General features: G+C 57.7%; 2 protein-coding genes across 8 annotated transcripts; both read left to right on the forward strand.

Moving 5' to 3' along the window:
• Positions 1-3,206: 3,206 nt before the first annotated feature.
• SERPINE1 (serpin family E member 1) lies at positions 3,207-19,601 on the forward strand. 6 transcript variants are annotated; one of them, XM_072977348.2, is made up of 10 exons: positions 3,207-3,433; positions 7,556-7,670; positions 11,439-11,710; positions 14,028-14,261; positions 14,639-14,833; positions 15,173-15,371; positions 15,599-15,699; positions 16,283-16,369; positions 16,763-16,846; positions 17,465-19,601. In XM_072977348.2, exons 3-10 carry the CDS (start codon positions 11,440-11,442, stop codon positions 17,500-17,502), a joined length of 1,209 nt encoding a protein of 402 aa, XP_072833449.1. In that variant the 5' UTR covers positions 3,207-3,433; positions 7,556-7,670; position 11,439; the 3' UTR covers positions 17,503-19,601. The 6 variants fall into 6 exon arrangements, with proteins under 6 accessions (XP_072833449.1, XP_072833448.1, XP_072833447.1 ...); XM_072977347.2 differs by lacking the exon at positions 3,207-3,433 and adding an exon at positions 6,452-7,427; XM_072977346.2 differs by lacking the exon at positions 3,207-3,433 and having other exon boundaries at positions 6,452-7,670.
• A 986-nt stretch (positions 19,602-20,587) lies between these two features.
• Positions 20,588-25,726, forward strand: AP1S1 (adaptor related protein complex 1 subunit sigma 1). 2 transcript variants are annotated; one of them, XM_020790464.3, is made up of 5 exons: positions 20,588-20,755; positions 21,578-21,756; positions 23,192-23,300; positions 24,139-24,282; positions 25,017-25,726. In XM_020790464.3, the coding sequence occupies exons 1-5, from the start codon at positions 20,753-20,755 to the stop codon at positions 25,062-25,064; spliced, it is 483 nt and encodes a 160-aa protein (XP_020646123.3). In that variant the 5' UTR covers positions 20,588-20,752; the 3' UTR covers positions 25,065-25,726. The 2 variants fall into 2 exon arrangements, with proteins under 2 accessions (XP_020646123.3, XP_020646124.3); XM_020790465.3 differs by having other exon boundaries at positions 20,620-20,755; positions 24,139-24,276.
• Positions 25,727-26,866: the final 1,140 nt, after the last annotated feature.

Here is a 26,866-nt window from a genome sequence, read left to right on the forward strand (position 1 = left end):
CGCATGATTAGGGCTTACTTGGCAGAGAATCCAAACAATTGGGACCAGAAGCTGCAATCCCTTTTGTTTGCTTATCGATCAGTGCCACAAGCCAGTACCGGGTTCAGTCCGTTTGAACTTTTGTTTGGGAGAAGGGTGAAAGGGCCACTCGATTTGATCAAACAAAATTGGGAGCAGATCACCCAGGATGACCCACAAGATGTTGTGACATATATAGACACCTTGATGAATGACCTAAAGAGAAACCTAGAGCTAGCAGCAGAAAACCTGCAAGCTCAGAAGGTCAGACAGAAAACATGGTATGACCACAAAGGCAGGGAGAGGCACTTTAACCCAGGGGAGGAAGTGCGGTGGCCTAGGCTCTGCAAAGAGAACAAACTGCAGCTGGGTAGCCCAGAAATAAAATACTTGGGTCACATAGTAGGGGGAGGAGTGATAAAACCCCTAGAGGCCAAAATAGAAGCAGTTCGTGATTGGCCCAGACCCAACACCAAGAAAAAAGTCAAATCATTTCTTGGGTTGGTGGGCTACTACAGAAAGTTCATCCCGAGGTTTAGCGAGATTGCGGCTCCGCTGACCGATCTGACGAGGAAGAAGACTGATGACCGCATCCCGTGGACCAGCGACTGTGAGGAGGCGTTCCAGAGGTTGAAGGAGGCCCTCATCAACTATCCAGTGCTGCGTGCTCCAGACTTCGACCGGGAGTTCATCATCTACACCGATGCGTCTAACAGCGGGGTAGGAGCAGTTCTTTGCCAGGAGGATGAGAATGGTGACCAGCATCCAGTGTCCTACCTGAGTAGGAAACTCCAGAAAGGTGAGAGACATTTGGCAACTGTGGAAAAGGAGTGCCTGGCCATAGTCTACGCGATCCAGAAGGCCAAGCCTTACATCTGGGGAAGACATTTTGTTCTGTGCACTGACCATTCACCACTGCAATGGTTAAAGACAATGAAAACCCACAATAGTAAACTTATGAGGTGGGCTTTAAACCTGCAAGACTATGACTTTGAAGTGAAGGTGGTCAGAGGGTCAGTGAACTGTGTTGCTGACGCCTTGTCAAGAAGACCTGAAGAATGAAGACGGCGAAAGAAACATGGACTATGTATATATTTTGGTGACCAAAGGTTTAAAGTATTTGTTTATTAAACATGTTTGGTTTGTATGAATAAAGGTAACTTGATGTATTGTAAATGGTAAATGTTTAAATGCCTAATTGATATGGTTATCCTAGTGTAAGTATAAGTAAGTATGGTATTGTATGTATAACTGTTTTTGTATGTTTTGGATCCAGGTTGTTTTTTGGTGAAAAGCACTTTAGCTTTCCCCCTACAAAACAACTTATAAAGAGGGGAGGTGTTACATACAGCACTGATGTTACCTGTCTGTCATGGGTTTGGAGGGAAAGTTCCATCCTATGGGGAGTGGAAGGCGGGACATCAGGAGGAGGGGCTGTACTGTATATATATGTGGAGTTTGTGTGGAGAAGTTAGGAGAAGCTGGAGGAGAGCTGAGAAGAAGAAGCTGGAGTGGGAGTCTGTGTGTCAGACAGGGTACTACTGTGTGTCAGTCAGTACCAACCTGATAGGTTCAGGTGTCTTTAGGGGTAGCCAGAACTGATAGGTTCAGGGTCTGTGCTTTATGTAAAGGTGTTCTGTGTGAACCAAACTGGTGTATGTGTGATTGAAACTAAGCCACGTTACTGTATCTTATTCACTTGATCATTTTATTTTTCCCTGTGTGTTATTTAAATAAACCTTATTCCTTTGTTTGTTAAAAATCCATTCCTGGTCTGTGTGACTCCTTACAGGGAATGGTTGGTGGCAGCTTAGTGAAACTGTGGCATATCCCAGTAGGTCTGGGGTTGTCACAGCCATGATCTTAGTTTTTTTGATGTTGAGTTTCAGGCCATTTTTGGCGCTCTCCTCTTTCATCCTCATTAAGAGGTTCTTTAATTCCTCCTCACTTTCTGCCATCAGAGTGGTATCATCTGCATATCTGAGGTGGTCGATATTTCTTCCGGCAATCTTAGTTCCGGCTTGGGATTCATTCAGTCCAGCCTTTTGCATGATGTATTCTGCATATAAGTTAAATAAGCAGGGGGACAATATAAAGCCTTGTCGTACTCCTTTCCCAATTTTGAACCAATCAGTTGTTCCATGTCCAGTTCTAACTGTTGCTTCCTGTCCCACGTATAGGTTTCTCAGGAGACAGATAAGGTGCTCAGGCACTCCCATTTCTTTAAGGACTTGCCATAGTTTAATGTATTATCGAAGGCTTTCAGAGCCGGGATCTGATGGTGGTTGTGGGTTTTTTTCGGGCTCTTTGGTCGTGTTCTGAAGGTTGTCCTTCCTGACACTTCGCCAGTCTCTGTGGCCAGCATCTTCAGAGGACTGGAGTAGGAACAGAGCATGGACAGAGTTCCTACTCCTGTCCTCCGAAGAGGCCGGCCACAGACTGGTGAAACGTCAGGAAGAACAACCTTCAGGCCACGGCCAGAGAGCCACAAAACCCCAAAACAACTATTGGCATAGTGTGTTGTGGTCCACACAGTCAAAGGCTTTAGCGTAGCCACTGAAGCAGAAGTAGATGTTTTTCTGGAAGCTGGTTTAAGGACCGGCAACCCCGAGGCGGAAGGTGGGTCACCCGCTGTCAGTCTTCTTGACTCCGCCTTGACATTCCGCGGAAATGTTTGAAAAACGTTTCTACGTGTGCATCTGCGCCTTCTTTGGGGACACGTGCACGCCTCTGCCAGCCAGCCACGCGCACCCCGGCGCCCGGCTTCGCCCCTTTTCTGCCACCCGGCTGCTGCTGCTGCTGCTGGGCGGGGGCTCTGGCCGCCGAGTGGCTCCTCCCGGCGCCTCCGCCCTCCTCCCAGGCTGGCTCAGGCGGCCGGGAGGGAGGGGAGGGCAGCGGGGGGGGGGCGTCACGCGGATCTCCTTCTGCCGGAGCCGAGCCTGAGAGATCCTGCCCCCTCAGAGGCAACTGCGAGTCCGGGGAGTTTTTCCCGGAACGACTAACCGCAGAGACCCGGGGTGAGGGTGGTGGGTGAGGGGCAGGAGGGGAGCCCTCGAAAGATGTACAGAACCCGCCCTTGTGCTCCGCTCTCGTGCACCACGGGGTGGTGAGGAGGACGAAGGCGGAGTCCCACTCGGGTCCTTCCACGTGTTGGATGGAGCTCGCCAGCCGGGGAACGTGTCCGTCTGGCCCCCGCCCTGCATTCCAGGCACCCGAAGGCCACCTCACGGCCGCGGCATGTCAGCCCGTGCGGCTTGCAGGCAGGCCTGGAGGAACCCTCAGCCCTGAAGGGTCATCGAGAGCCAACCCGGAGAAAGGGGAGGCGGCTGAAGGGGAGCCCCAGACTCCCGGCTGTGGGAATGAGTCTCGCGTCTGGAAGAGGAGGGAGGGATTGGCAAGGCCCGCTGCCAGCCCCGTGAGTCACGCACGCACGGCGAAGGCGGCGGCGGGGGGGAAGGGAAGGGAAGGGAAGGGGAGGGCGGCGGAGGCCCTCGCCAAATCTTCACCAGGGTGCCAGAAATCCTTGCCGAAGCCCGACGGAGAGACGCTCAACAGAGGGCCCTTCGGGTGAGCCTGGGCCTCGCCAGCCCTGACCGTCCGTGGGCGGCTCTCCACGTCGAGGGCACACCGAGGGGGGAACTCTCTCTCTCTCCCCTCCCCACAGGACGGCCGCCCACTCCTCACCCAAAGGGAGCCCCTCTGCTTTGCCTTAAGGGCACAGCGAGACGTCCAGGTACACAGAAGCGGAGGCGGAAGGGGGCTCCTCTGGTGGTTCGCCGGGAGCGCCTCCAGGACTCCCTCCGCCTGCTGAGTCTGAGGCTGTGGCGGCGGCGGCGGCGGCGGCGGCGGGGGGGGGCTGCTTCATCCCCTCCCTAGAATCATGGCTCCTGGCGGGGGGGCGTTGCGGGGAGGAGAGCCTTTTAAAAAGGACTCTCCTCTGGCCCTCCTTGTGGTAGAGGATGGCTCTCCTGGAATGAAAGAGGAGATGGGCCCACTGGCCCCTTTTAAGGGAGTGAATCTGGCACAGAGGGCCCACCGCCTGTCCCCCCCCCCCCCCCGCGCGCACCTGCACAACCTCTCAGCCCTGTTTCTGAGTGGCTTCTTGAGCCATGGAAGGCTAGGCTTTTCCGAAGTAACTTAGGCATATGCTGTCAAAGCCTAGTCAGGAGTCTCCAGGAACGGGCAGAACGACTGTGCCAACTTTGACTGGGCCAATGCACTCCTGGCTGCCACCAAGACCTGGGCGCCCAGGCTCAGAGGTGAATCTAGGAGCTCGCCCAAAACCTGGCACACCTGAGCTTTTCGAGGAAAGGGCAACCTTGCCCAGCAAGCCGCCCTGCTTCCCACAGAGGTGGCAGAAGAAGGCAGCGGAGAGAGGAGATTTAGTTGGCCATCCCGAATGGGAAGACAGAGGGGCGGTATCAGCTGATGGCCTCTGCCTGGGCCATCCCTGCCATCCCAAAACCCATGCATCCAGCTTGGAAACTCCCTGGCAGGCATTTATTCTTTGCTGGGACAAACCCCTTGCTGGCCCTTGTAAACATCTGAGCCCCCTCCGGAAACATCTGGAATGGCAAGGAAGTGAGGAGGCCTCGTATCAGGCCCTGCAGGGAGAGGCCAAGAGACAAGAGTGCAGGCGACAGGAAAGCAGACTGGATGTTTTGCAGGAGACAAGGGGGGGGGACTCCCCAGCTTGGATGGTGAGCAGGGGTCTCAGGGTGACTCATCATGCAAAGAGGGGGTTTTTGGAGTGGAACTGGCAGCAAGCCAGGAGCGTCGGTTGTCTGGAAGTGCTGATAGCCACTGGCAACTCCTGGCCACCCTGACAGCTGCCCCGGAAGCAGCCGGGCTCCTGTTCTTGGTCTATCTGTCTTGTGACCCCAGCAGCCAGTTCTGCCCCCCCCCCGCCAACCTTCCTCGAGGCCTGTGGGGCTACATTTCTCACCCACCCATCACTCCCAGTGTCATGTTGGCTGGGAATGATGGGACTGGTCAAATTGCCCAACTGGAGCGCGCCAGGGTTAGGCCTTATACTTGCCTGATCTGGCTGGTTCTCCAAAGCTGAGAGAACCTCCAGAAAGAAAGAATGCAAAACTACTAAGACTTTGCATGTACAAGAGAGAGAGAGATGCCAGGCTGTGCCCCCTCCCCTCCCCTCCCCATCTTCACAGGTTTCTTGATCTCAGGCTCTGGGCTTCCGGGGTTGGGGGGCAGGGTCAGACCTGCACTTCAGCACAATGCCAGCCACACAGAGACATCCTAAAGGGGAAGTGCCACAGGCAGAGGGTGGGTAGCTGTGAGCCCAAAGCACAAAGGGTGGGTTGCCCCACCCAGGCTCTCCTGGCAAAGGAGGTGCCGCTGTCTTGGGCTGATCCAGCAAAGGGACTGGCAGCAGAGTGGGTTTCACCAGGCAAGGAAACCTACCCATTTGGCTAGTCGTGCTCTACCCTGGTGACCAGCATATGGTTGTTTCTGTCCTGCGGTGGAGAATTAATGGCTAAAATGTAGAGCCTCTGACCATGTGCAAAGCACCTTTCTCATTGACTTGGGGCTCCAGTTCTCCTCCCAAGATTGATCCACGCCCCCGTACCTTTGGATTTTGCCCCTGAGCAGCATGTGGAAGGCTTAAGACACTGCTGTGGCAGATCCTAACATGGTGCCTGCCTTGGTCCTGGGCTCCAGCCAGGCTTATCAGAGCTGGGAATGATGTGGAGCTGAGTCAAGTCTCCCTGGGAGCAAGAAGAGATAAAGACCATATAACTGGAAAGATGAATCGTGGAAGCACACTTGTGAATCAAGAACGCTTCACCAAGATTGGGGTGGGGGGGTTGATGGAGGGTGTTCCAAGATTCCTGAGTTCTCTGGGAGTATTTCGAAGTCTTCAGTGTGTGTGTGTGTGTGGGGGGGGGGCTTCCCAGGAGCCTCTTTTAGCATCAAAATGAGCTATATTCATGGAAGATGTTGGATAGCAAGTCATCCGTCTCGAGAGCATGTCCAGACTGTTTTCCCATGAAAACCAAGAGCAGCCCTTCCTTAGGTAAAGGGCTTTGGATCTGGGAGCACAGCCTTCATCTCTGTCTTTTAAGAACTGCATGTGCAGAAGCCACAGGCGAGACTGGAAGGGGGGAGGTTGAGCTTTGGGGGCTGTCTAGACGTGTGATGCTCCCCACCCCTTTCTCTGGGTGTGCAGTGACACACAACCCACTCAGTCACCTCTGGCACTCTGCCCACCCCTATTTGCCCACTGGCTAGCCTGCCTGCCCTGGGAGTGCCCGGTCTTTGAACAAACTTCCAGCAGAGCTCGGCTAGACAAGCTCAGGCAGCCTCAGCCTGTCTTCTTCAGGATGGGGCTCTGCCTTCCTTGGCAGCTGATTGGGGCGGGGGCGGGAGGAGAAGGAGGAAGAGGAGGAGGAGGCCTCACTGAATGAACTACAGGGGGAGGGGGGAGAATCTCCTGGTGGGAGGGGGGAGGACAAGATGAGCCCTGCCCAGCAGGTCCAAAGGGTTGGTAAAGCCTACCTCCTATGTCCCACTCGAGGCTCCTGAGAAGGCCACCCGTGGAGCACAAGGGCAGCAGAGGTCTCTCACACCTGGCCTCCACAGCCACTGCTGCCTGGGTGTAGACCGCCACCGGGGACAGCAGCAGGCTCTATGGAACAGCCCCCCTGACCACTGCTGCCGCAGCCACCACCATCACCACTGCCGCCGCCACCACCACCAGCTGTCCACCCACTTGTTTCCTGCAAGCATCTCCAGGCTTTCAGAGGGGAGCATCTGTAAGACTCTTCAGTGCCAGTGGGGCTCAGTTTTATTCCCCACGTCAGGTCTTGTCTAGTTCCAGGGCAGGCGGCTGAAGGGTGAGGAAGGAGGAGACCCGGTCCCACCCCCTTCTCTGCTTTTGCAGGGTGGAAATAGGGGGAGTGGCACCGGTGAGCTCTGTGCGGGAACCCTGCTCAACCTGTGGGCTCAGGGGTAAAGCAGGTGGCGCTGCCCAGAGCCAACCGGGACAGCCCCCTACAAAGGATCCGGTCTCTGTCCTTCCTCCATCAGCAGCAGCAGAAAAAGCCCCTTTGCTGGAAACAAAAGGCGTTCACGATGCTCTGGGCAGAGGAGGATCCTTCCCAGTGCGCCTTTCTTGTGCCTGTGGTGGAGGTGGGAAGGACCAGGCAAAAGGTGCAGGGAGACAGCGAGCCCTGTTTGCTCCTGGGTGGGATGAGCTCCCTTGGGTGCTGGAGCTGAGAAATCTGGCCCATCCAGGCCTCGGGGCTCCCCAGAACGGCCACGCCCCCCCTTCTCCCTAGTCTCGCCTTCTGCTGGTTTCCCGGCTTCTCTTCTGGTCCAAACGCCTCCTTCCCACCGCTCTGCCCAGTTCCCAGCAGCAGGACAATTGCTGGCATTCAGCTGAACAGGTAGGTACCGGGTTTCATTGAATGTAGGCAGGCACATAATAAGCATGGTGACCTAGAGGGGATGGTTGTAGTGGGGATCCCATTGTGACGAGAAACGGAGAACTAGCGGGATCTGATTCCTCTTCCAGGGCTCAGACAGACAGGAAGGCTCGCTGCTCGCCCGCTGCTGCTCTCTTCCTGACCGCTGACGACGGGACCTCTGGAGGAGGCTCTCGTCCAGGCCCACAGAGTGGTGGACAAACAGTGAGTTGCTGGGCAACTGCAGTGGAAATGTGCTGCAGTTCTAGAAAATCCCTGCCTATGCGTGCAAGCTCCCCTCACCCGCCCCCCCCGCCCCTCTCTGCTGAGTGGCAGGCGGCTGACGCTGCTGCTTCCTCTTCTTCCATGTGGGAATTGGGCCTGGGCTCCAGCCGTCAGCCCCTGGACAGCTAAGGCCTGGCTGAGCAGGCAGCCTGGAATGCTCTTGAGCATAGGGGTTGCACTCATGGGGGGGGGGGAGCGCATGGCAAAGGTTTCTCATTTTTTGTGGGCGGGGGGTTGGGACAGGGTGGGTGTCCCCACCCCCCCCACCCCCACCCCAGGGCAGAGACACAGGGGAGCGGCTTGCCCACTGGCTGGAAGGATGCTCTCCAGCTGAGGGAGTGGGCTGCTGGACCTGCCCTCCCCTTTCCAACACAAGCCAGGAGTCCTGCTGCTTCTTCGGATGTTTGGAGCGTGAGTGTCCCAGGCAGAGCGTGGGAGAGGCATGTGGTGCTATTTGGGGCCTGTGAAGGATAAGCGGGGGGGGGGGGGAGAGCTCAGAAAGAGCATCTGGATGCGACCCATGTGTCAGGCACGTCTTTTCTCTCATGCACAAGCCGGATGGAGGATGACTCTTAACTCCTGCTACCCCCCCCAACCAGAGAAAGGATCCTCACACACACACACACACACACACACACACACACACACACACACACACACACACACTTCTCTGCTGGGTATCAGCATCTGAATTCTCAGAGTTAAGAGGGTCCAGTTCTTGGGACAGGCTGATCATAGTTCTTGTTCTGCGCTGTCAAGTCCGTTCTGAATCATGGTGACCCTAATAGGGCTTTGCTTGAGGTTCCTGAGAGCTTCAAGGGCTGCTTTCCAACTTCCTCCCCACCTTTACTTTACTTTTATTAGACTTGTACCCCACCCCACCCCAGACAAGGTCTACTCGGGGCGGCTTACATAAATAATAAAACATAACAATATAACAAACATAATGAAATCCTTCAAAACTCAAAAACTTAACACTTATTACTAAATACATTGCCAAGATGGAAGAGTTCAAGAAACAGAAAAATCAGTTAATTGACTGGAGGGAAGGCCTGCCTAAAGAGCCAGGTGTTTAAATGGCTTTTGAAAACACCCAGCGAGGGAGCCAGACGGATTTCGGTTGAGAGGCTATTCCAGAGGTGAGGGGCCACTGCCGAGAAGGCCCGGTTTCTTGTTCTTTCCTTCTGGGCCTCTCTCGGTGTTAGGCCACTCAGCCATCCCTGCTGGCTATGTCAAGTGATTCGGGTAGACCTAGGTGGGAGAAGACGATTGCCAAGTATCGAGGTCCCAAACCGGGCTTTGTACATCATCATTAGCACTTTGAAATCAATGCAGAAATGGATGGGCAACCAATGCAGAGCAGCTAGAGTGGGGGAGATAATGTTGGTATTTTCTCACCCACTAAGAAGCCTGCCTGCCACATTTTGCACCATCTGAAGTTTCCGCATCAATCTCAAAGGCAGCCCCATGTAGACTGCATTACAATGGTCTAGTCTCAAGATTACGAGCGCATGGACAAGAGTAGTGAGCCCCCCCCCCATCAAGATATGGTCGCAGCTGAGCAATCTGCCATAGATGAAAATAGGCGGAACGGGCCAGGGACGGCACCTAGATTTCCATGGTAAGCGCCGGGTCCCGATGTATCCCCAAGCTGCGAACCTCGCTTTTTGCGGTGGGGGTCGTCCCCCCAAAAGAAAGGGAGTCACACAAACTGCTGATGGAGGGACCGCCCACCCTCAAGACCTCTGTCTTGTCCAGGTTCAGCCTCAACCCATTCAGCTGCATCCATTCCAGTACAGACTCCAGGCAGCGCTGAAAGGAAAGAACGGCATCCACTGAAGTAGGTGAAAAGGAGATGTAGAGCTGTGTGCCATCAGCAGCTCCACATCTTGCAAATTTCTTGCCAACCTTGCTAATTTCCAGGGCTGATCTGAACAGCAATTTGAACGTGAGCCTCTGGAGTCCTAGCTGACAATCTCTCCACTACATCACCCTGCCTTCTGGGCTGTACGAGGGGAAGGCTGGTGCCGCATGGCTGCAGTGGGGGTGGGGGACTAGGGCACATGGAAAGTGCATACATGTGCTAGCCCTTGAGGGAAGCTGCAGTCCATGGCCCTTCCTAGCTGCTGCACAGCCCCTGCCTGACCTTCCCTCCTTCCTTCCTCCCTGTGTGCGTAGAAGGGTTTCCCCCATTTCCTTCCCCCGGGGATGACCTTCCTGGCCAGGGTCTGGGTTGCTCAACCCAAAGAGGCCTGGAGTAGCAGAGGTCATGGGGGAATCCCAAGTGTTCTGGAAAGAGGAGCGGGTTTACTGGCTTCCTTTCGTCCGCAGGGCGTCACTGGGCAATCTGCCTCAGCAGCCCCGGCCTGTCCCGGTGGTGGACTCTGTCAGGGTGGCCTTTGGCTGGCAACAGCGGCCCCCACCCACCTGTTGATCAAGGGTCCTGAAGTGCAAGAGAGCAAGAAGTGGCCCCGCTGATGATGATGGCCGGGTGCAGAAGGCAGGAGCCCCAGGGTGGTCTTCAGTCCCAGACACCCCTGGCAGCCAGACCGCCCCCCTCCTCCCAGGGCAACCCGCCCCTCCTTTGTGACTCTGGTTCCAGCTTTTCAGCAATTCTTTTCTACCGGAGCACTGGGGCAAAATGGGGACAGACATCTCTCCACACACACACACACACACACACACACACACACACACACACACACACCCGGCGGTGAATGGAGCACGGAGCCCCAACGAGTCCAATGGCTCTCTCTCTCTCTCTCTCCCCCCTCCCTCCCCCTCGCCCGAAGGCACCTCCTGGTCTCCAGCGTCCTCTGGGAGACGCGGTCCACCTTCGTTCCCCAGCAATCCCCACCGCCATCCCCGCGGCCCCCGCCGCTCTCTCCCGGCCTCTGGAGTGGCAGCCGGGCCCCGCTGGCGCGCCGAGGGAGGGGTCGGGTGGGGTGGGGTGGGGGAGGTGGGTGCGACGAAGCTTCCCCCCCCCCCCGGGACAAGCACTCATCCACCATCCGCCGCCTCCGCGCCCCCCCTCCCCCGCTTTCTGGCCATGATTCAGAGATGGTCCCACCCGGCCTGGGGAGCGCGCGGGGCGGGGGCGGGGGCGGCGGGGCGGCTCGTTGCAGCGCCCGGGGGAGCGGCGAGGAAAGCCGCCCAGGCGGCGGTGACTTCATCGCGGCTTCCTGGCCCGCGGCTGACGGGCGAGCATAAAAGGAGGGCCCCGGCGACGAGCCGAAGCGCCAACAGAAGCAGCAGCAGCAGCGCCGGGAAGATCCGCCCGCCGGTGCCCCGAACGAGAAGGCCACTCTCCGCTCAGCTCCCAGGTAAGAAGAGCCCCGCTCGCTCCCCTTCGCAGGACGCGCTCCTCCCGCCGCCGCCGGCCGTTGGGCGTCCGGAAGACCAGAAGCCGCCGCCGCCGCCGCCGCCCCCCCCCGCCCGCATTTGGAAGGTCGGGGGGGGGGGACCTGCGTGTGCATCGAAGGCCACGAAACTAGGAGCTGGATTGAGGGGAATCTGAGGGGGGAACTCCTCTGCTCCCCCCCCCCCACACACCCAGGACAAGTTTCTTGAAAGGACTGGTGGAGTGGATGTTCTCCTACGGGAAGCCATAGACCTCGGGCTAGTTTGTTTGGCCGCAGCTTCTCCACCCGAAGGGTTCTGCCTAGGTTGCTCCCTTCATCCCCCTTGACTCTTCTCTCTCCTCCCCAGGATGAAGAAGCCCCTGCCCCTCCTGGCTTTGGTTTTTTATGCCACCCTCACCCAGGCCCTGGTGCCCTCTCCGGGCCCTGGAGTCTCCCGCCTGGCCAGGCTCTCCACGGACTTTGGCATCAAGGTCTTCCAGGAAGTGGCGAAGGGTTCCAAAGACCGCAATGTGGCCTTTTCACCTTATGGTGCAGCTTCCGTCTTGGCTATGCTGCAGATGGCTGCTGCAGGAGAGACCCGTGGACAGATCAAGGAAGCCATGGGATATGGAGTGAATGGTGAGGAAGTGGGCACAGGGCCATGAGCTGTTCCTCAGCTCAGTCGGAGGGCTCTGAAGACTGGTGTACACACAGGGCCCTAAATCTGAAGCATGTTGGAGCCCCTGACCCCTGCTGACCCCAACCCCTGTTGCTTCCTTTTAACATCCACAGTGGTCAATGTCAGTGTGCACTCAGTGTGCCTTGAGGGGCATCCCCTAGAAAGAGCCACCTGGAGTCAGATGCGAGCCCCTGCAGGCCACTTTCCCTTCTCCTACGGCCCGGTCATTTGCCCCAAATGGTGGCCTACAAGCAGGACCGGGAAAACCAAACCCTCCTTCATGTGCCCCCCCCCCAGCATCTTTGCAGCCATGTCAAATGCTTTGGGTTTGGGGGGAGATTTAAGTGATGAAGAAAGGGATCATGTTCTGGGTATTCCCCGTGCCTGGTGTCTTATAAGAGGGGATCCTGCAGACCATCTTGTTTGCTGACATTCTTTCGTCAACTCTGAGGCTAGCCTCTGCTCGTCAGCCTTTTTTCCTGATGGCAAGGCAGGCACATTATTCCAAGGCAATGTGGTTCTATGGCCCAGGATTTTGTACTGCAGACACCAAAGAAAGTTCCCGCATTCCTAAACCAGAGACTTCCTGAAGGTTCAGTTTTCCTTCCTGGTCCCTGATATGAATTGTTTTACACTTGCTTAGATGGAACCTCCTTTGCTTGTTTGGTGCTGAGGACAAAAAAATGTGGCATTCAAAAAACAGGAAGAGAAAGGGGGAAGGATGAGCACGGAATGCCAAGTTTGCCTGAGATGGGATCTCAGTCTGAGCAGCCTGTCTTTCAGAGGGATCCTTTCCTTAAACAAGGAGGTGCTCCCCCTCACCCTAACCCTGGTTCCCAAGAGGAAACCTGACACCACCGTTTTAAGTGAGGGGAAGTAGAAAAAGGCACCTCTGTAATTTTAAAGCCCCCTGCTTTCATGGACCAGAGTGGGAGCAGGGATGTCGCTTTAGGGCAACTTCCATCATCTCTTACCCCCCCCCCCCGCTAGTGCTGGCTGGGGTTCATGAGAGCAGCAGATTCGAGCATTCTCTGGGTGGGCTCACATGGCTGAGCCTTCCAGAAAATGATTCTGAGCCCAGGGAAGTAGCTGTGGGTATTGCCAGAGTCACAACCTCTCCCCTCCCGCCAATCTGATGCAGGAGTTGATCCCAGACTACCCCACACAAGGCACCCCCACGGTACTGGTGTGCTTCCCTTCTGCAACTGCCCTACCCAGGGTTGGGTTTAGGGACACAGAAGAGAGGCGGTTCCCCTCCCGCCACCCAGGCCCGGCGTCCTTTGAGGGCGCGTCTCATGGGCTGACGGCGAAGCATCTGCAAAGGTCGCCCTTCCAGAGAGAAGGCTGAGCTGCTTCCACTGTCAGACGACGGTGTGGGAATCACTGGGCAGGTGGCCACATGTGCCCATGATCAGTCACCAAGGGGGAGCCACCGTGCCGTCTTCAAGCCCACAGAATCCCACAGGCAGTGGAGCAGAGGGACGTGTGCGGACGCTTTGCTCAGAGAGACATCTGGCGTCAGGCTGGTCCTTGGTGCAAGGGGTGAGGGGGAAGAGACTTACTGTCCTTTCCCCCCAGAAGGATGGATCTGGCCCCACTTCTTGCATCTCCTGTGTTGCTGGGCGGTTTGGGTTGGCATCCAGGAAGGATCCCGCAGAGGTTCTTTGAGTTATGGTGAGGACAGGCAGCCTGCAAAGGTTCATTGTGTAGAGGTGGCTCTCTGGGAGGCTGCATGGTCCAGCGGGTGGCAAAAGGGGACACAGAAGAAGGGTGCCCGCGTGCTCTCAAGCCTCCCCTGTCTCACCGGAGTCCAACTGGATGTAGTCATTGGAGGCCTGGATCTGCACAGATGGCGGGCCATTTCTCCCATGGCGCTGGGCAAGCACCACTTGGGCAGCCCAGAGGATTTTTATAGCCCAACCCTTCCCCAACATTGAAATTAGCAGGGAAGAGTGGGATGCCACAGCCCCCCCCCGCCAAGAGGGGAGTGGCATAAAACTCCATTCCTCCCCCCCCCCCCCCGTTTTCTTCCCCGGCCTCCTCCTAGTAGACTAAGAGAGTTGTGAGAAGAGGAGGCCCCATGCGGCTTGTTCTAGACTCATAGCTCCCGCTGTGAGCAGCACACGCACGCACACACACGCACACACATTTTATGCAGGAAATACCCATTCCCATACACCCCCCTTGCAACCTCTGGAAGGTTTCTGTCTGCAGGCCTCGGCTCCCGGGGGAGAGGGAGGCGTCCTAGTTGACTGTCTCTCCCTGCTTCTCATGCAGAGAGGGGGGTCCCCAGGTCCCTGCGGTGGCTCCAGAAGGCCCTGACAGACCCAAGCAAGAAGGACGTGGTGGAGACGGCCGATGCCCTCTTCGTGCAAAGGGACCTGGTGCTGGCCAGCGGGTTCATGCCGCGTTTCTACCGGGTTTTTCGGCAGATGGTTAAGCAAGTGAATTTCACGGAGAGTGAGCGTGCCCGCCACATCATCAACAGCTGGGTGGAGCAGCACACTGCAGGTGAGGAGGCGCAAGTCAAGCCTCAAGCAGAGGGAATCCCTGGAAAGTCAGGGAGGGGGAGGAGGGGGAGCTCCCCAAGTCTCTCCAGGGGCCAGAGAAGTCAGGGCGATGGCAGCCTAGGGAATGAGAAAAACAAGGGCTGGGAGTTCGTGGCCAAGCCGTGGCTGCCAGGCTGGGTGACCCTCTGGGCAGAACGGAGCTCTCTGGAAGGTAGCAGGCAGGATCCTTGGCTCTCGGGGATGAGTCCAGGGCCAAGGGGCTGAGGCGGGATGGCTCCCCCTGCACGCTGGTCCAGACAGTCTCCAAAGGGAAATTCAGATGCCCGGCCTCCTGGGCTCTTTCCACATCCCCCTATCTCTGTGCCTTCTTCGTTCCAGGCATGATCCAGGACTTCCTGCGCGAAGGGGTCTTGGACCCGATGACCCGCCTGGTGCTGGTGAATGCCATCCATTTTAAGGGCCTCTGGCACCTGCCCTTCCCAGAGAAAGCCACCCGGCAGCGCCTCTTTCACAAGGTGGGGGGCAGCACCATCTCAGTGCCAATGATGGAGCAGACTGCCCAATTCAACTATGGTGAGCAATGGCTGGAGTGTGTGTATGTTGGAGGGGGGGGTCTGCCCTGCTGGTGGGAGGGGGTGGGATGGCCTGGCAGCTCCTCCCCACCTCATACACCCCAGTCCCCACGGAGCCCGTGCAGCTAGAACAGGGTGGCTGGAGTGGCTTTTCCCTCCTTGCCTCACGACAGCCTCAATGATCCTGCACTGCAGGGCTGGGTGGCACCGTTTGCCCTGGGGGGGGGAAGACCTCCGGGGGGGGGCACTTCCCCAGTGGGACATTAAGCCTCGCTCTTGGCTAAGTTGCCCTGATGCCAGTGAGGGGACTCACCGATTTTTCATTCCTTCCGAATCTCAGGTGAGTTCTCCACCTCTGAGCAGGTGGACTATGATGTCATTGAGCTGCCCTACCAGGGGGAAACCCTCAGCATGCTAATCGCAGCCCCCTTTGAGATCGACACCCCGTTGTCCGCCTTGACTGGCATCCTCAATGCCCAGGTGGTGGCCGAGTGGAAAAGCAACATGACACGGGTGACGCGCCTCCTTGTCCTGCCAAAGTAGGTTCCTGCTCTGCCTTTGGCACCCTTCTCACCCTGCGGGAGGGGGGAGGGGGTGTGTATGAGTGTGGGGGAGGGGGAATGCCGAATCCCCTGAGAGCAGGCCAGAGGATTCACCCTTTCCCCCTGTCCAGATACCGGGCCACTGCAGCACCGTCCGTCCCCTCCTGGAGACCAGGCTTCCCCACTGACCCGGTTTTCCCCTCCTTCTCCTGCCTGCCTGGTAGGTTCTCTTTGGAGAGTGAAGCCGACCTCCGAGGGCCGCTGAAGACCCTGGGGATGAAGGACATGTTCAGCGCCCACAAGGCCAACTTCAGTAGCCTTTCAGGTCTGTACCCTTGGGCCCCCATGGGATGGATGCCCTTGGGCTCTCCTCCGCGCTGGCTGGGTGGTGTGATCCTCGTTGTGCGCTGTGGCACAGCTGCAGCCCTTGGGCCTGGAGGTGACAACAGAGCATGTGCAGAGTGGGAGCAGACGGCTCCCAGGGCCACTCTGGGGGTTTCCCAGCTTGGCTTTGCACAGAAACGTCCGGTAGCAGTTTGGGGTGAGGAGGGGGCGTGGCTGTGCCGTGCCTTCAGGGGTGCCACTAAGGCAGCCCTGTGGTCTGAGAGGGGTGCCCCCTCCCCCATTCAAGGCACTGGAGCCCTCCTTGACTTGCAGGACTGGGAGGGTTCCTGCTTTCCAGCAGTCCACCAGCCCATGTGCTTGGTCCTCCGGCTCAGTCGCTTGCTTGCTCGCTCGCTCCAGCCGGACCTGGGCCCTGTCCCTGGCCTGGGGCAGGGAGTGGCAGGCCACCCTCAGAAGGGCCACCACTTCCCTCCACTCCCCTGGCCTTTGCGGGGGGGGGGCTTTTCCAGCCGGTCCCTCCACTGGCCTCTCCCCTGCTCACGGCGGCTCACCCTTCTTTTCAGAACAAGAGCTGCTCTTTGTGGCTCAGGCCCTCCAGAAGGTGAAGATTGAGGTCAATGAGAGCGGGACGGAGGCCTCGTCTGCCACAGGTGGGTCCCAAGTGGGATGTCTGCTGGGAGGGGAGGGGAGGGGAGGGGAGGGGAGGGGGGTGTTTCCCCTCCTGGCCCTTCCTGTTCGGCACGGCTCTTGCCCCATGCCTGGCCCCTTTGCGGAGCCACGTCCCTCACAAGAGTGTCTGGAGGAGAGAAATCCCTTATTCCGCCTGACTGACTGACTGCCCGCCCGCCCGAGAAGAGGGTGGGAAGGAGCCACTCCACTGGGGAGCAGCAGGGCTTGAGCCCCGGGCGAGCCCTAAGGCCTTGCATCTCGGCGGTTCTGCCCGTTCATTCACGGGGCAATTTTGAGGCTGCTGTGACTGGCCTGGCCCACCTGGGGCCCAAACCTGACACCCCTTCCCACTGCTCTTGCTCCTCTCCTTCCAGCTGCAATCATCTATTCCCGGATGGCCCCCTTGGAGATCGTGATGGACAGGCCCTTCCTGTTTGTTGTGCGGCACAATCCCACAGGTAAGAGCATCCCGGGTGGGGGGTGGGGGTGGGGGCTGCCCCCTGAGCGTCCAGGTGCCGTGCTCAGACCCCATGACTCTCCAGCAAAAGGGCCCAAGGATTCCCCTTTTGCTTCTGGAACAGTTGCCTCCGTGGGAGCCTCCAGGGCTTTCCTGCCCAACCTCTTTCCCCGGTCAGGTCTCAGCCTTTCAGCATTTAGGGTCTCCTGCAGACCCAGAACCGGGCTCAAGGCTGGAACCAGGAGGTGGGCCCATCGCTTCTGGCCAGGTGCGAGTCCTGGCCGTGACTTGGGGAGAGAGAGCGAGGAGATGGGCTTCCAGCCTGCCCTCTGTAGCCAAGGCTCCTCCTTTGCCTTTTGCTTAGTGGAGGCGTCATGGAGGGCGGCGGCGGTTCCTCTGGTGCATCTCAAGCCCTACACTGACCCCTGCTGGCTGGAAAGGCCAAGGCGGGTTTTGTGCAGGTTTGTGCAGCTGTTTGGTGCCCCCTTGTGGCTGGCTTTGGGGTGGCCTTGCCTCATTTTTCCCTGCAAGAGGAGAAGTGAGTCCTGTTGCAGCCCTTGATTTTCCACCCAGAGCCCGTGCTGACGGGAGATATTCCCCTCTGCTTTCCCTGTTGCAGGTGCCATCCTTTTCATGGGACAGGTGATGGAACCGTGAGCGCCTCCCACCCTGGATGCTCAGAAGGAAACTCTGCCCTTCCTCTTCTGCCGTGTTTGTTTTCCCAAAGAGATCTGGGTCCAGCCCTTGTCCTTCACTTCACTCTTGAGGGGAAGCTTGGAACAAGCTGCCTCCTCCCCAGCGAACCTCCCTGTGCCATGGCCTGAGAAGGGAGCCTCTCAGAGCCGGCCTCTGGGACGCTCACACGACCCTCCAGAGGAGGGGGGGGATCTCTGTCACCCCAGGCTTCTTTTGTTGGGCAGAAGTCACAACTGGCGTCCAGAAAGAGTGCTGCAGAAAGTGACTCCAAACAAAACACTTCTGACAACTTGTGTCACCTGAGGCCAACAACCCCCCCGGGAGACCCTGGAGTTTCGCATTGAATTGGAGCCCTTGCACAGTGAGGGCTACGTGACTTTAAAGCACTGACGGTTTACACTGGATGGAGCCAGGGATCTGGCAACCCACCCACCCCGCGTTTTTATTTGCCTGGTATGTGTTGGGAGGGAAGGTGACCCCTTGGAGCGTCTGCTCCCTTGTAGAGAGTGAGCAGACAGGATCCAGACCACCCGTTTCAGTGAGTCTAGCTACTTTGTTTTTCCTGTGCCAAAGAAGGAGTGGATTATAGAGCACAGAACAGGAAGAAAGCATAATATATAATTTTCTTATTTTTTTGTACTCTGTGGTGGTGATGATGACAATGATGAAAGGTATGAGGGTGTACCGGTTACTCTCAGGTCTGACAGAGCACTGTGGGCACACCTGAAAGCCTGGAACTGTTTGTAAGCCAAAGTGCGGAAGCAAACACACGAGGCAAAAAAAGCTCTGAAGATCTTGAGCAATCGGAAAAGCAAGTCCCTTCTTAACCCTCAGACCATAATGCGATCTGTGATGGCATTTTCCTGAAACAGATCTTGGTGACAAGTCCTAAGTGCACTCTCTGGCAGAGGGAGCACCAGGAGGTTTCTCTCTCTCTCTCTCTCTCTCTCTCTCTCTCTCTCTCTCTCTCTCTCTCTCTCTCTCTCTCTCACACACACACACACACACACACACACACACACACACACACACACACACACACACACACACACACACACACACACACACACACACACACACACACACACACACACACACACACACACACACACACACACACACACACACAGAGAGGGCTTCTGCTATTGGGATGGTTCCGGAGCCTTCGGGGCGGGGAGCCCTCTGGCCACTCTTGCCCTGCCATCCCCCCCCCAGACCGAGACAAGTACAGTGGGGTCTCTACTTAAGAACGTCCCTACTTAAGAACAATCCAACTTAAGAACAGCTCCATTTGCTAAATTTTGCTTCTACTTGAGAACAGAAATCCAAGATAAGAACAGGAAAAAAAACCTTTCCTGCTCTTTTTTTAACCTTAGGTCATCTTAGGTCAAAAAAAATTCTCCCCCTAGTGGTAGAGTACGTATTAACCAGCTTTGCATTAGTTCCTATGGGAACTAATGCTTCAATTTATGAACGCACCTCTACATAATAAAAAAACAGCCAGAACGGATTAATTGGTTTTCAGTCCATTCCTATGGGAAATTTTGCTTCAACTTAAGAACGTTTCAACTTAAGAACACCATTCCAAAACGGATTAAGTTCTTAAGTAGAGGTTCCACTGTAGTTTCTATGGACGGAAAAGAGCAGATACGGATTAAATGGTTTTCAATGCATTCCTATGGGAAATGCAGATTCAACATAAGAACTTTTCAACTTGAGAACCACCTTCCAATACGGATTAAGTTCTTAAGTAGAGACCCCACTGTAGCCCAGGCAGGTGACTCCAAAGACCCTGCAGGCCAATCTCTTTTGAATGCCTCCTCTGATGCCAAACTGTGCCTGGCACATAAGGATCGTCCGCCTTGTGCTGCCTCAAAACTCAGTATTTATAAAGAGAGTTCTAGTTTTATTGCAAGATGAGACTATTTTTTCACATTTGTGTTAACAGTTGTACAGAAATATGATCTATATTTATATATCCAAATGTTTCCATATGGAGTGGTGATGTTTTGCAGCCTTCCTCTGAAATAGAATAATAAAACGCAAAGATTGCTCTGGCAGCCGCTTTGACTTTAGTATGTATTCCATTTGGGGAAACCGGCTGCAAGAGCAGGAGGAGGAGGAAGACTCCTCTACCCTGTCTGGGCAGGCAGGTCTTCGGGCTGCTCCTGCCATCCCTGGACTCGGGGGGGGGGGGGGTGTCAAGAGAAGCCAGCATCTTGCCCCAAAGGGGGTTGAAATACTGTCCCTATAGGCTCAGCCCCCCCCCCCCAGCCTGTGTTCTGGGCATGGCCTGCCTGGGGGGGGGGGGAACGGTGGCTTCTCTCTGGCCGGCCTCCCTCCTTGGGGACTTACAGTACTTTCAATGCCAGGCTTGGCCGGAGGTCAGCCTTCTCGGGGAACCCCTCTCTGCGCTGGGCAGTGAGGCCGACCGGAGGGGGGGGGCAGAGGGTAAGGGATAGCAGGGTTAGGGCGCCTGGGGGGGGCATCTGCATGGAAGAGGCTGAGCTTGGGGTGAGGGTGGGGACGGGAAGAGCTTGCCCCTTGTTTGGGGGGGGGCAGGCCAGCCACCACCCTTCTCATCCGCATGGTTTGCTCAGCGTGTCGAATCACCCCCCCCTCCCGCTTCTGAGTGGGCGCCATTACGGGGAGGGCAACCCATGCCTGGCAGAAGGGCCAGGGCGGGGCTGAGCAAAGCAAAAAGCATCTCCGGGCGGGAGGTCAGCGCCGGGCGGGGGGGGGGCCTTCGGGAAGCCCCGCTGGGGCCACTCCTCGATACCACGTGGCAGCTCCCCTCCCCTCTCCCCCCCCTCCCCGCGCGCGCCCCTCCCGCTCCCTGCAGCATCTTTCCCGGAGGACGTCAGGAGGGCAGCGCCGGCGTCGCCATAGCAACCTGCGCCCTGCACTCTTCCGGTCGCCACGGCGACGAGCTCCACCCGCCTTCCCAGCCGACCAACCAGCGCCCTCTGCCGTCGCTCTGGCAACCGTCACCGCCCCCGCCCATCGCCATGGAGACTCGGCGCCCGCCTCCCCAGGCGCATCCCGGAAGCGGGAGTCAGGCGCCTGCGCGGACTTGGGAGGTGGGGCCCGGCGGGAGGCACCTGGGCAGGTTCTTCTCGGGAGGAAGAAAGGAGGCAGGGAGGGAGCGAGGGACGGACGGACGGACGGGGCCCCGCGAGGGACACACTGCCTCTGCTCCGCCGCCGCCGCCATGGTGAGGAACCCCCCCCCCAAGGAAGGAGGGCGGGAGGGAAAGAAGGAAGGATGCGGTGCGGGTGGGGGGGGGGGCTCTGCCTGTCCGTCCGTCCGTCCGTCCGTCTCTTCCTCCCACGTGGCTGAGTCGCCGCCGCCGCCGCCAGTACTTCCGGGCCGGAGGGCAACTCCAGCAGCCCGCCGCCCACCCCCCACCTACTCAAGGGAAGGGCCAGGCGGGGGGGGGGGGGCAGCGCCGCGACCACGAGAGCGCCCCGGACCATGTGCAGAGGGGAAGGGCGCGAGGGAGGGAGGGAGGGAAGGCCAGCCGGCCGCCTGCCTGACCGCTCGCCCGCCCGGCCTCTCGGGCTGCTGGAGGGTCTCGCGGGGCGCCGAGGGGGTCTCCGCCATCCTGGGCCGGCCCGGAGGGAGGGAGGGAGGGAGGGAGGGCGGGAGGCGGGCTCCCTCGGGCCGGGCGGGGCCCTCCCTTCCTCTCGGGAAAGGGGTGGATCGGGGCCCCTTTGGGCCTGCCGTGCACGCGAGGAGAGCCCTTGCAGCTCCGCCGAGGGCTGGGGGCTTGTCTCGGGCTGGGCAGGGCAGGGCAAGGCAGCCCCAACACACACACACACACACACACACACACACACACACAGGGGCCGCCGCCCCCAATTCGCCTCCTTTCCAAAAAATCTCCCTGCAAAGGAGCAGAGGAAGAGGGATGAGCCGCCCCTTCCTCACAGGACCCCCCACTTTTCTTTCGGAGGGGCTTTTCCCCGAAGGAGGAGGAGGCCCGGATGCGCTAACTGTTTGCAACACCCACCCACCCACCCTTTTGCAAACCCAGATGCGGTTCATGCTCCTCTTCAGCCGGCAGGGGAAGCTGCGCCTCCAGAAATGGTATCTGGCCACCTCGGACAAGGACAAGAAGAAGATGGTCCGGGAGCTCATGCAGGTGGTCCTGGCCCGTAAGCCCAAGATGTGCAGCTTCCTCGAGTGGCGAGACCTCAAGGTGGTCTACAAAAGGTAAACAGCTAACCCCCCCCCTTCCTACTGTGCCTTGCATGCATTGAGAGGGTGGCCCGGCAGCCTTGGGAGGACACAAGCAGGATGCTGCAGGCGGTGCTTGCTTTGTATATTTGAAAAGAGTTGTACTCCTCTTTTCCCCTTAAAAAGGACCCAAGGTGGCTTACATCATCATCACAAGACAGTATTTAAAGCTGAAAACAATAAGGGCACAAACATTACAAAGGAACAAACTTTGCACACCACTTCAGCCTGCTGGCAGAAGTCTCCTAGGCAGGCGGGCGGGCAGGGAGGCCTTTCCTCAGAGCCCCCACAGGAAGGCCTCTCCTGGGGGCACCGTCTGCTCCGGGTCCTTCCCCCACTTGACCTGCTCTTCTCGGGGCCTTCCAGGTGCCCAGTGGAAGAAAGGGGGCCATATTGGGCTGAGGGGCCTCTGGGTCAAGCTGGACTTAATGGGGAGGGCTGAGATCCTTGGACAATGGCCCACCTTGCTCTTGCCGGATGGGGAGGGTGGGGAGGAAACCTCCAGCATCAGATGTTTGTGATTCTTCCTCTGTGATGGTGGAGGATTGGTGCCGTCTGCTTGCAGCTTTCTGCCCCTTCTCCCTGGCCACCCCAACTCCACCCAGCTCAGAAGCAGGCCTCTTGTTTTGGAGGAAACAAGACATCTATTTCTGTCCTATCGGCACCAGCTCTTCAAGGATGGAGGTGCTGACCGTGTTCGCAAACTGTTCAACACCCTTCCGTCCCTCCCTCCCTCAGCTGGATAGTAGGGGCAGAGGTGCTGAGCTCTGCCCTAGGAAGCCTCCAGACCAAAGGCTCCCTTCTGTTGCCAGTTTCGGTCATGGATCCTGCGCAGAGCCCCCCCCCCCGTTTGGAACCTCCCGTTTGTCTCGTCTGCATCCTGGGGGTGGGGGTGGGGGTGCTCCTGCTTTCGGGGTCACTCTCAGGAGTAGGAAGGCAGGAGAGCAGGCGTGGGGGGGGTGAGGGGAAGCCTGGCCTTTGGGACGGACTGAAAGGGTCGTGGTCAGGCATTCCCTGCCACCATGGCAGCGGCGGCGGCTTCCTCCTCCTACCCTCCTGTGCAGAGGCAGAGACGAACTGTTGGGGGAAGGCCTTGAGTTTGGCTGCCCTTCTCTGCAAAGGACCGGCTCGCTTTGGAGTGTCGTTTGCGGTGGTCGTGCCTCCTTCCAGCGTGGGGGTGGAGATGGTTCCCAGGATGTCCCGATGTTCTCTAGGCGAAGGGGTAGTTCAAGGAAGGAACCCAGGCCTCGCCATCCCCATGGGCCCACTTGGAACTGCGGAAGGCCATCGGAGCTTCCTGGCCGTGGGCTGCTGTATCCCTGCCCAGTAGAGGGAGGGAAGGGGGCTACCAGCTAACTGGTGGGAGGGGAGGCCATGTGACTGCAACCCCTTCGTTTCTTTCTCCCACCAGGTATGCCAGCCTCTACTTCTGCTGTGCCATCGAAGGCCAGGACAATGAACTCATCACCCTGGAGCTGATTCACCGATACGTGGAGCTGCTGGACAAGTACTTTGGCAGTGTAAGTACCAAAGTGGGGTTGGGTGGAGCGGGGGTGGGGGGGGAGAGTCTGCTGCTTTGGCCCATCTCCCTCTTCCCCAGTCTCTCAGAGGCCTGTGTGGGTCCCCCTGGGTCCAAGTCTCCGCAGTTCCTTTCCTGGGGACCAAGGAGTTCCCACCGTCCTGCACCCCCCTCCCCCCCCCCCCGAGGCTGGCAAGGGCTGGGTTTCAAGTAGACTCTATCTCAGGCATTGCCAATGGCCCCAGCGTCTGCCAGCCGGAAGCTGCTGGGTTTTGACTTCCTGCAAAGACTGCCTTCCTTGGCAGGGCTGAGCATCTGGACCTTCTCCCATTGAGCTGAGCAATTGCCCAGTGCTGGGGGTGGGGACTGGCAGGAGGAGGAAGTGGCAGTTATGCCTAATGCTCATCCCTCTTGCATTAAGTCTGACTCCTTAATCCCTTCTGCCTGGCCTTTTTTTGGCCCCTCATTGGAGTTGCCGCCTGTTTCCCTCTCCTAAGCTGGCTCTTGGCAGACATAGAGAGAGAGAGAGAGAGAGAGAGAGAGAGAGAGACACACACACACACACACACACACACACACACACACACACACACACACAGGCCCGAAATCCAGGTCTTATCCCTGCCTATCACCGTTAATGAAATCCAGCTAAGTGTGGCTGCTAATTGGCCTTAACGAGGTCTTGGCAGCCAGCCCTGGTAATGCCTGCTAATGCCGGGGAGCGGTGTGCTTCTCTTCTCCTTCCGTGCATCTACGTCATGCTTGGGGTCTTTTTGATCTTGGGGGGCAGCTTGGTTCCCATCCCTGTCACCAAGCGCTGTGTTCCCCCTCCCTTTCAGGTGTGTGAGCTGGACATAATCTTCAACTTTGAGAAGGCGTATTTCATTCTGGACGAATTCCTGATGGGGGGCGAAGTGCAAGACACCTCCAAGAAGAGTGTCCTGAAGGCCATCGAGCAGGCAGACCTCTTGCAGGAGGTAGAGGTGGGGCCCTGCATGGGGGCTCTGCATGCCCAAGGGGAAGGGGCCTCAGGGCGCAGGGGGCCTGTCCCCTTCCCGTAGGCACAGGAGAGGGGCGTGGTGGACCCTGCTGTGCTGCACTAGCGTCGGGGCTGGGAGGGACGGAAGGAGCGGGGAGGCAGTTGGAGGAGCTCCCATCCAGCGCACGCAACGTCCACCTGGCTGTGGTGCATCCAGTGAGTCACCCAGGGAGAGCCTGGCTCTGTTCAGTCTCTCTCTCTCTCTCTCTGCGGTGCGCGTGGGCGACTCTGCCTCCTTTCTGCTGCCAGCCAGCCAGCCAGCACTCCTGTGATTATGTGGGCTGGGGGGGGCAGGAAAGGAGGGAGATGCAGCAATGGCATCTTTATATTTCTCCCCCTTTGCCTTTCCCCCAGTTAGCTGTGGGGAGGTGAGGGTTAGCTGGCAAAATGCAGGCGGGAGTCCCAGCCGGAGGGGTGGGGATGACAGCCCTTCCTGCTGCTGTTAGGGGCCAAGGGCAGTGAGGCTTGAGGGGAACTCTGAGCATACACAGAGTGCTTATCCCCTCACCGCTTCCTCTCTGGTACTAAGGCTTTTGTCTCCAGAGTGACTTCTGTTGCCATGAACCCCTTCATGTCCCCAGGGTGAGCCTCAGTTTGCCCTGGGGAGTGTGTGTGTGTGTGTGTGTGTCATTGCCCACCTGATTTGGCTCCTTCCCCTTCCTTCTCTCCCTGTTACAGGAGGACGAGTCTCCCCGAAGTGTCCTAGAGGAGATGGGGCTGGCATAGCTGGTCACCACCGAGGGATCCAGGCTGTTGCTGCTCCTCACTGCCACAATGCGCCCCTCCCACAGCTGCCCCATGGCATGAGAGGCAAGGGGTTGCCGCAGCCTGGGGCAGCCCACAAGGCCTTTGGAAGGCTCCGTTTCGTGGTGGGCTGAAGGAACCCACAAACTGTACTTGTAAATACCGGGTTCCCTAGTTCTTTGGAAAGGGGTGGTCTTTCATCCCTTCCCCCTGTGCTCGGGAAGGCATTTGCTGGGCTGGGGCTTTAACTCTTTGCCACTTTCCCCTCTGTTCGTCATGCGGCCCCCGCTTCCCACTGATCTGTTCACACCAGCAACGCGGCTCTTCCTCCTGCCCCCCCCCAAACCTGTGACTCACCCAGTGCAGCACTTGACTGATCGCGGGTGGCAGTGACGGTGCGACACTTTCCCGCTCACCCACCTCTTTCTGACTGTGGCTGGTGCTGGGGGGCAGTGGGAAAGGTCCTCCCCGTCACCAGCTGGACAGCAGCTTCCCCTTGTCTGCGTGATGCCCTCCAGAGGGGGAGCCGGGCGGTGGGCGGTATTTCTAGCCCTCCCTCTCCTCTTTTGTCAGGCATGCTCTCTCCAGTCCAAGAGGATTGGACATGTCTTCCCTGGATTTTTTGGAATAAAGCGTGTGTGGGAGCTCCTGGGAGAAGTGTGGTTCTTGAACCCATGCGCAGGCATTTGTGTTGCTTCACTAGTCCACCTCTGGGATCCCTGGCAAAACACGGGAGTGTGGCCGACAGCCCCTGAACCCTCAACATGCACAAGATGGGGAGGCCTGGTTCCCAGCGCCCCAGGATCTGACCAGAGGACGGAGGTGTGTGTGTATGTTTGGAGGAGTGTCCTGGTGTTTCCCTCCTGCCTGTGGAGGGAGACTGGGGCCGTGAGGGGTGGGCAGGCTGCTCTGCCAGTCAGCTGGGCCCTCCAATAATGGAAGAGGAGTTGGCCTGCATCTCCTTGCCCCCTATGGGTGAATGGTGGGGCAGTGCTCCTCCCCCACTCCTGCAGCCTGGAATCCACCGTAGCCCTTTACTCCTCTTAGGAAAGAATGTGGGTTTTGACTGGAAGGAGAGTGGGGGCCTCTTCTCAACTCTCCACGGCTGGGCCCTCTTTTCCTCACATCCTTCAAAGTGTGGATGAAGATTTCTAAATGCATCTGCTTTCTTTTCCTCCACCTCAAAGGTGTGAGACCTGGAGAACCACTGCCCAGCAGTGGCCAAACTGGTGTCTTCTTTTCATGCGTACTTTTTCTGGTTTTCTTCAAGAATCCTGGGAATTGCTATCCAGAAAACCAAATCAGCACATCTGTAGGTTCCCCCCCCCCCAAGAAGAACGTTGAGGGTCCTTGCTTGTATCCTCATCTTCCCCAATCTTGATGCTGTTGAGTAGTGGGAAGAGGTCACAGCTGGGAAGTATCCAGGCTGAGACTCACGAAGCCCCAGGGTATCCGCCTGTCTCTCTCTTTCACTGTCCCCCACCCTCTCATGGGGTGTGTGCTGGTGATGAAATCTAGAGATCTATGGATGTGCACATGGGTTTTGCTGTTTATGGAATTCTTGGACAGCTCTGGGAGTTGACATTCAAAGACACAAAACTTTGAACAGCAAAGAGCCCCCACCTCCCCCCCCGGTACCAGTGACCGAGTGGGAAAGGGGCCTTGTTCCTGAGGTAGGTGGCTGAAGAAACTCAGCTTAGTGGGTGATGGTGTGCCATGTCAAAGAAGGCAAGCAGGGGCATGCATGAGAGGTATGTGCAGTTGCTCTTGGTGTACCTAATCCC

Source organism: Pogona vitticeps, chromosome 6 (genome assembly GCF_051106095.1).
Source record: "Pogona vitticeps strain Pit_001003342236 chromosome 6, PviZW2.1, whole genome shotgun sequence".
NCBI classification, from domain to species: Eukaryota; Metazoa; Chordata; class Lepidosauria; order Squamata; family Agamidae; genus Pogona; species Pogona vitticeps.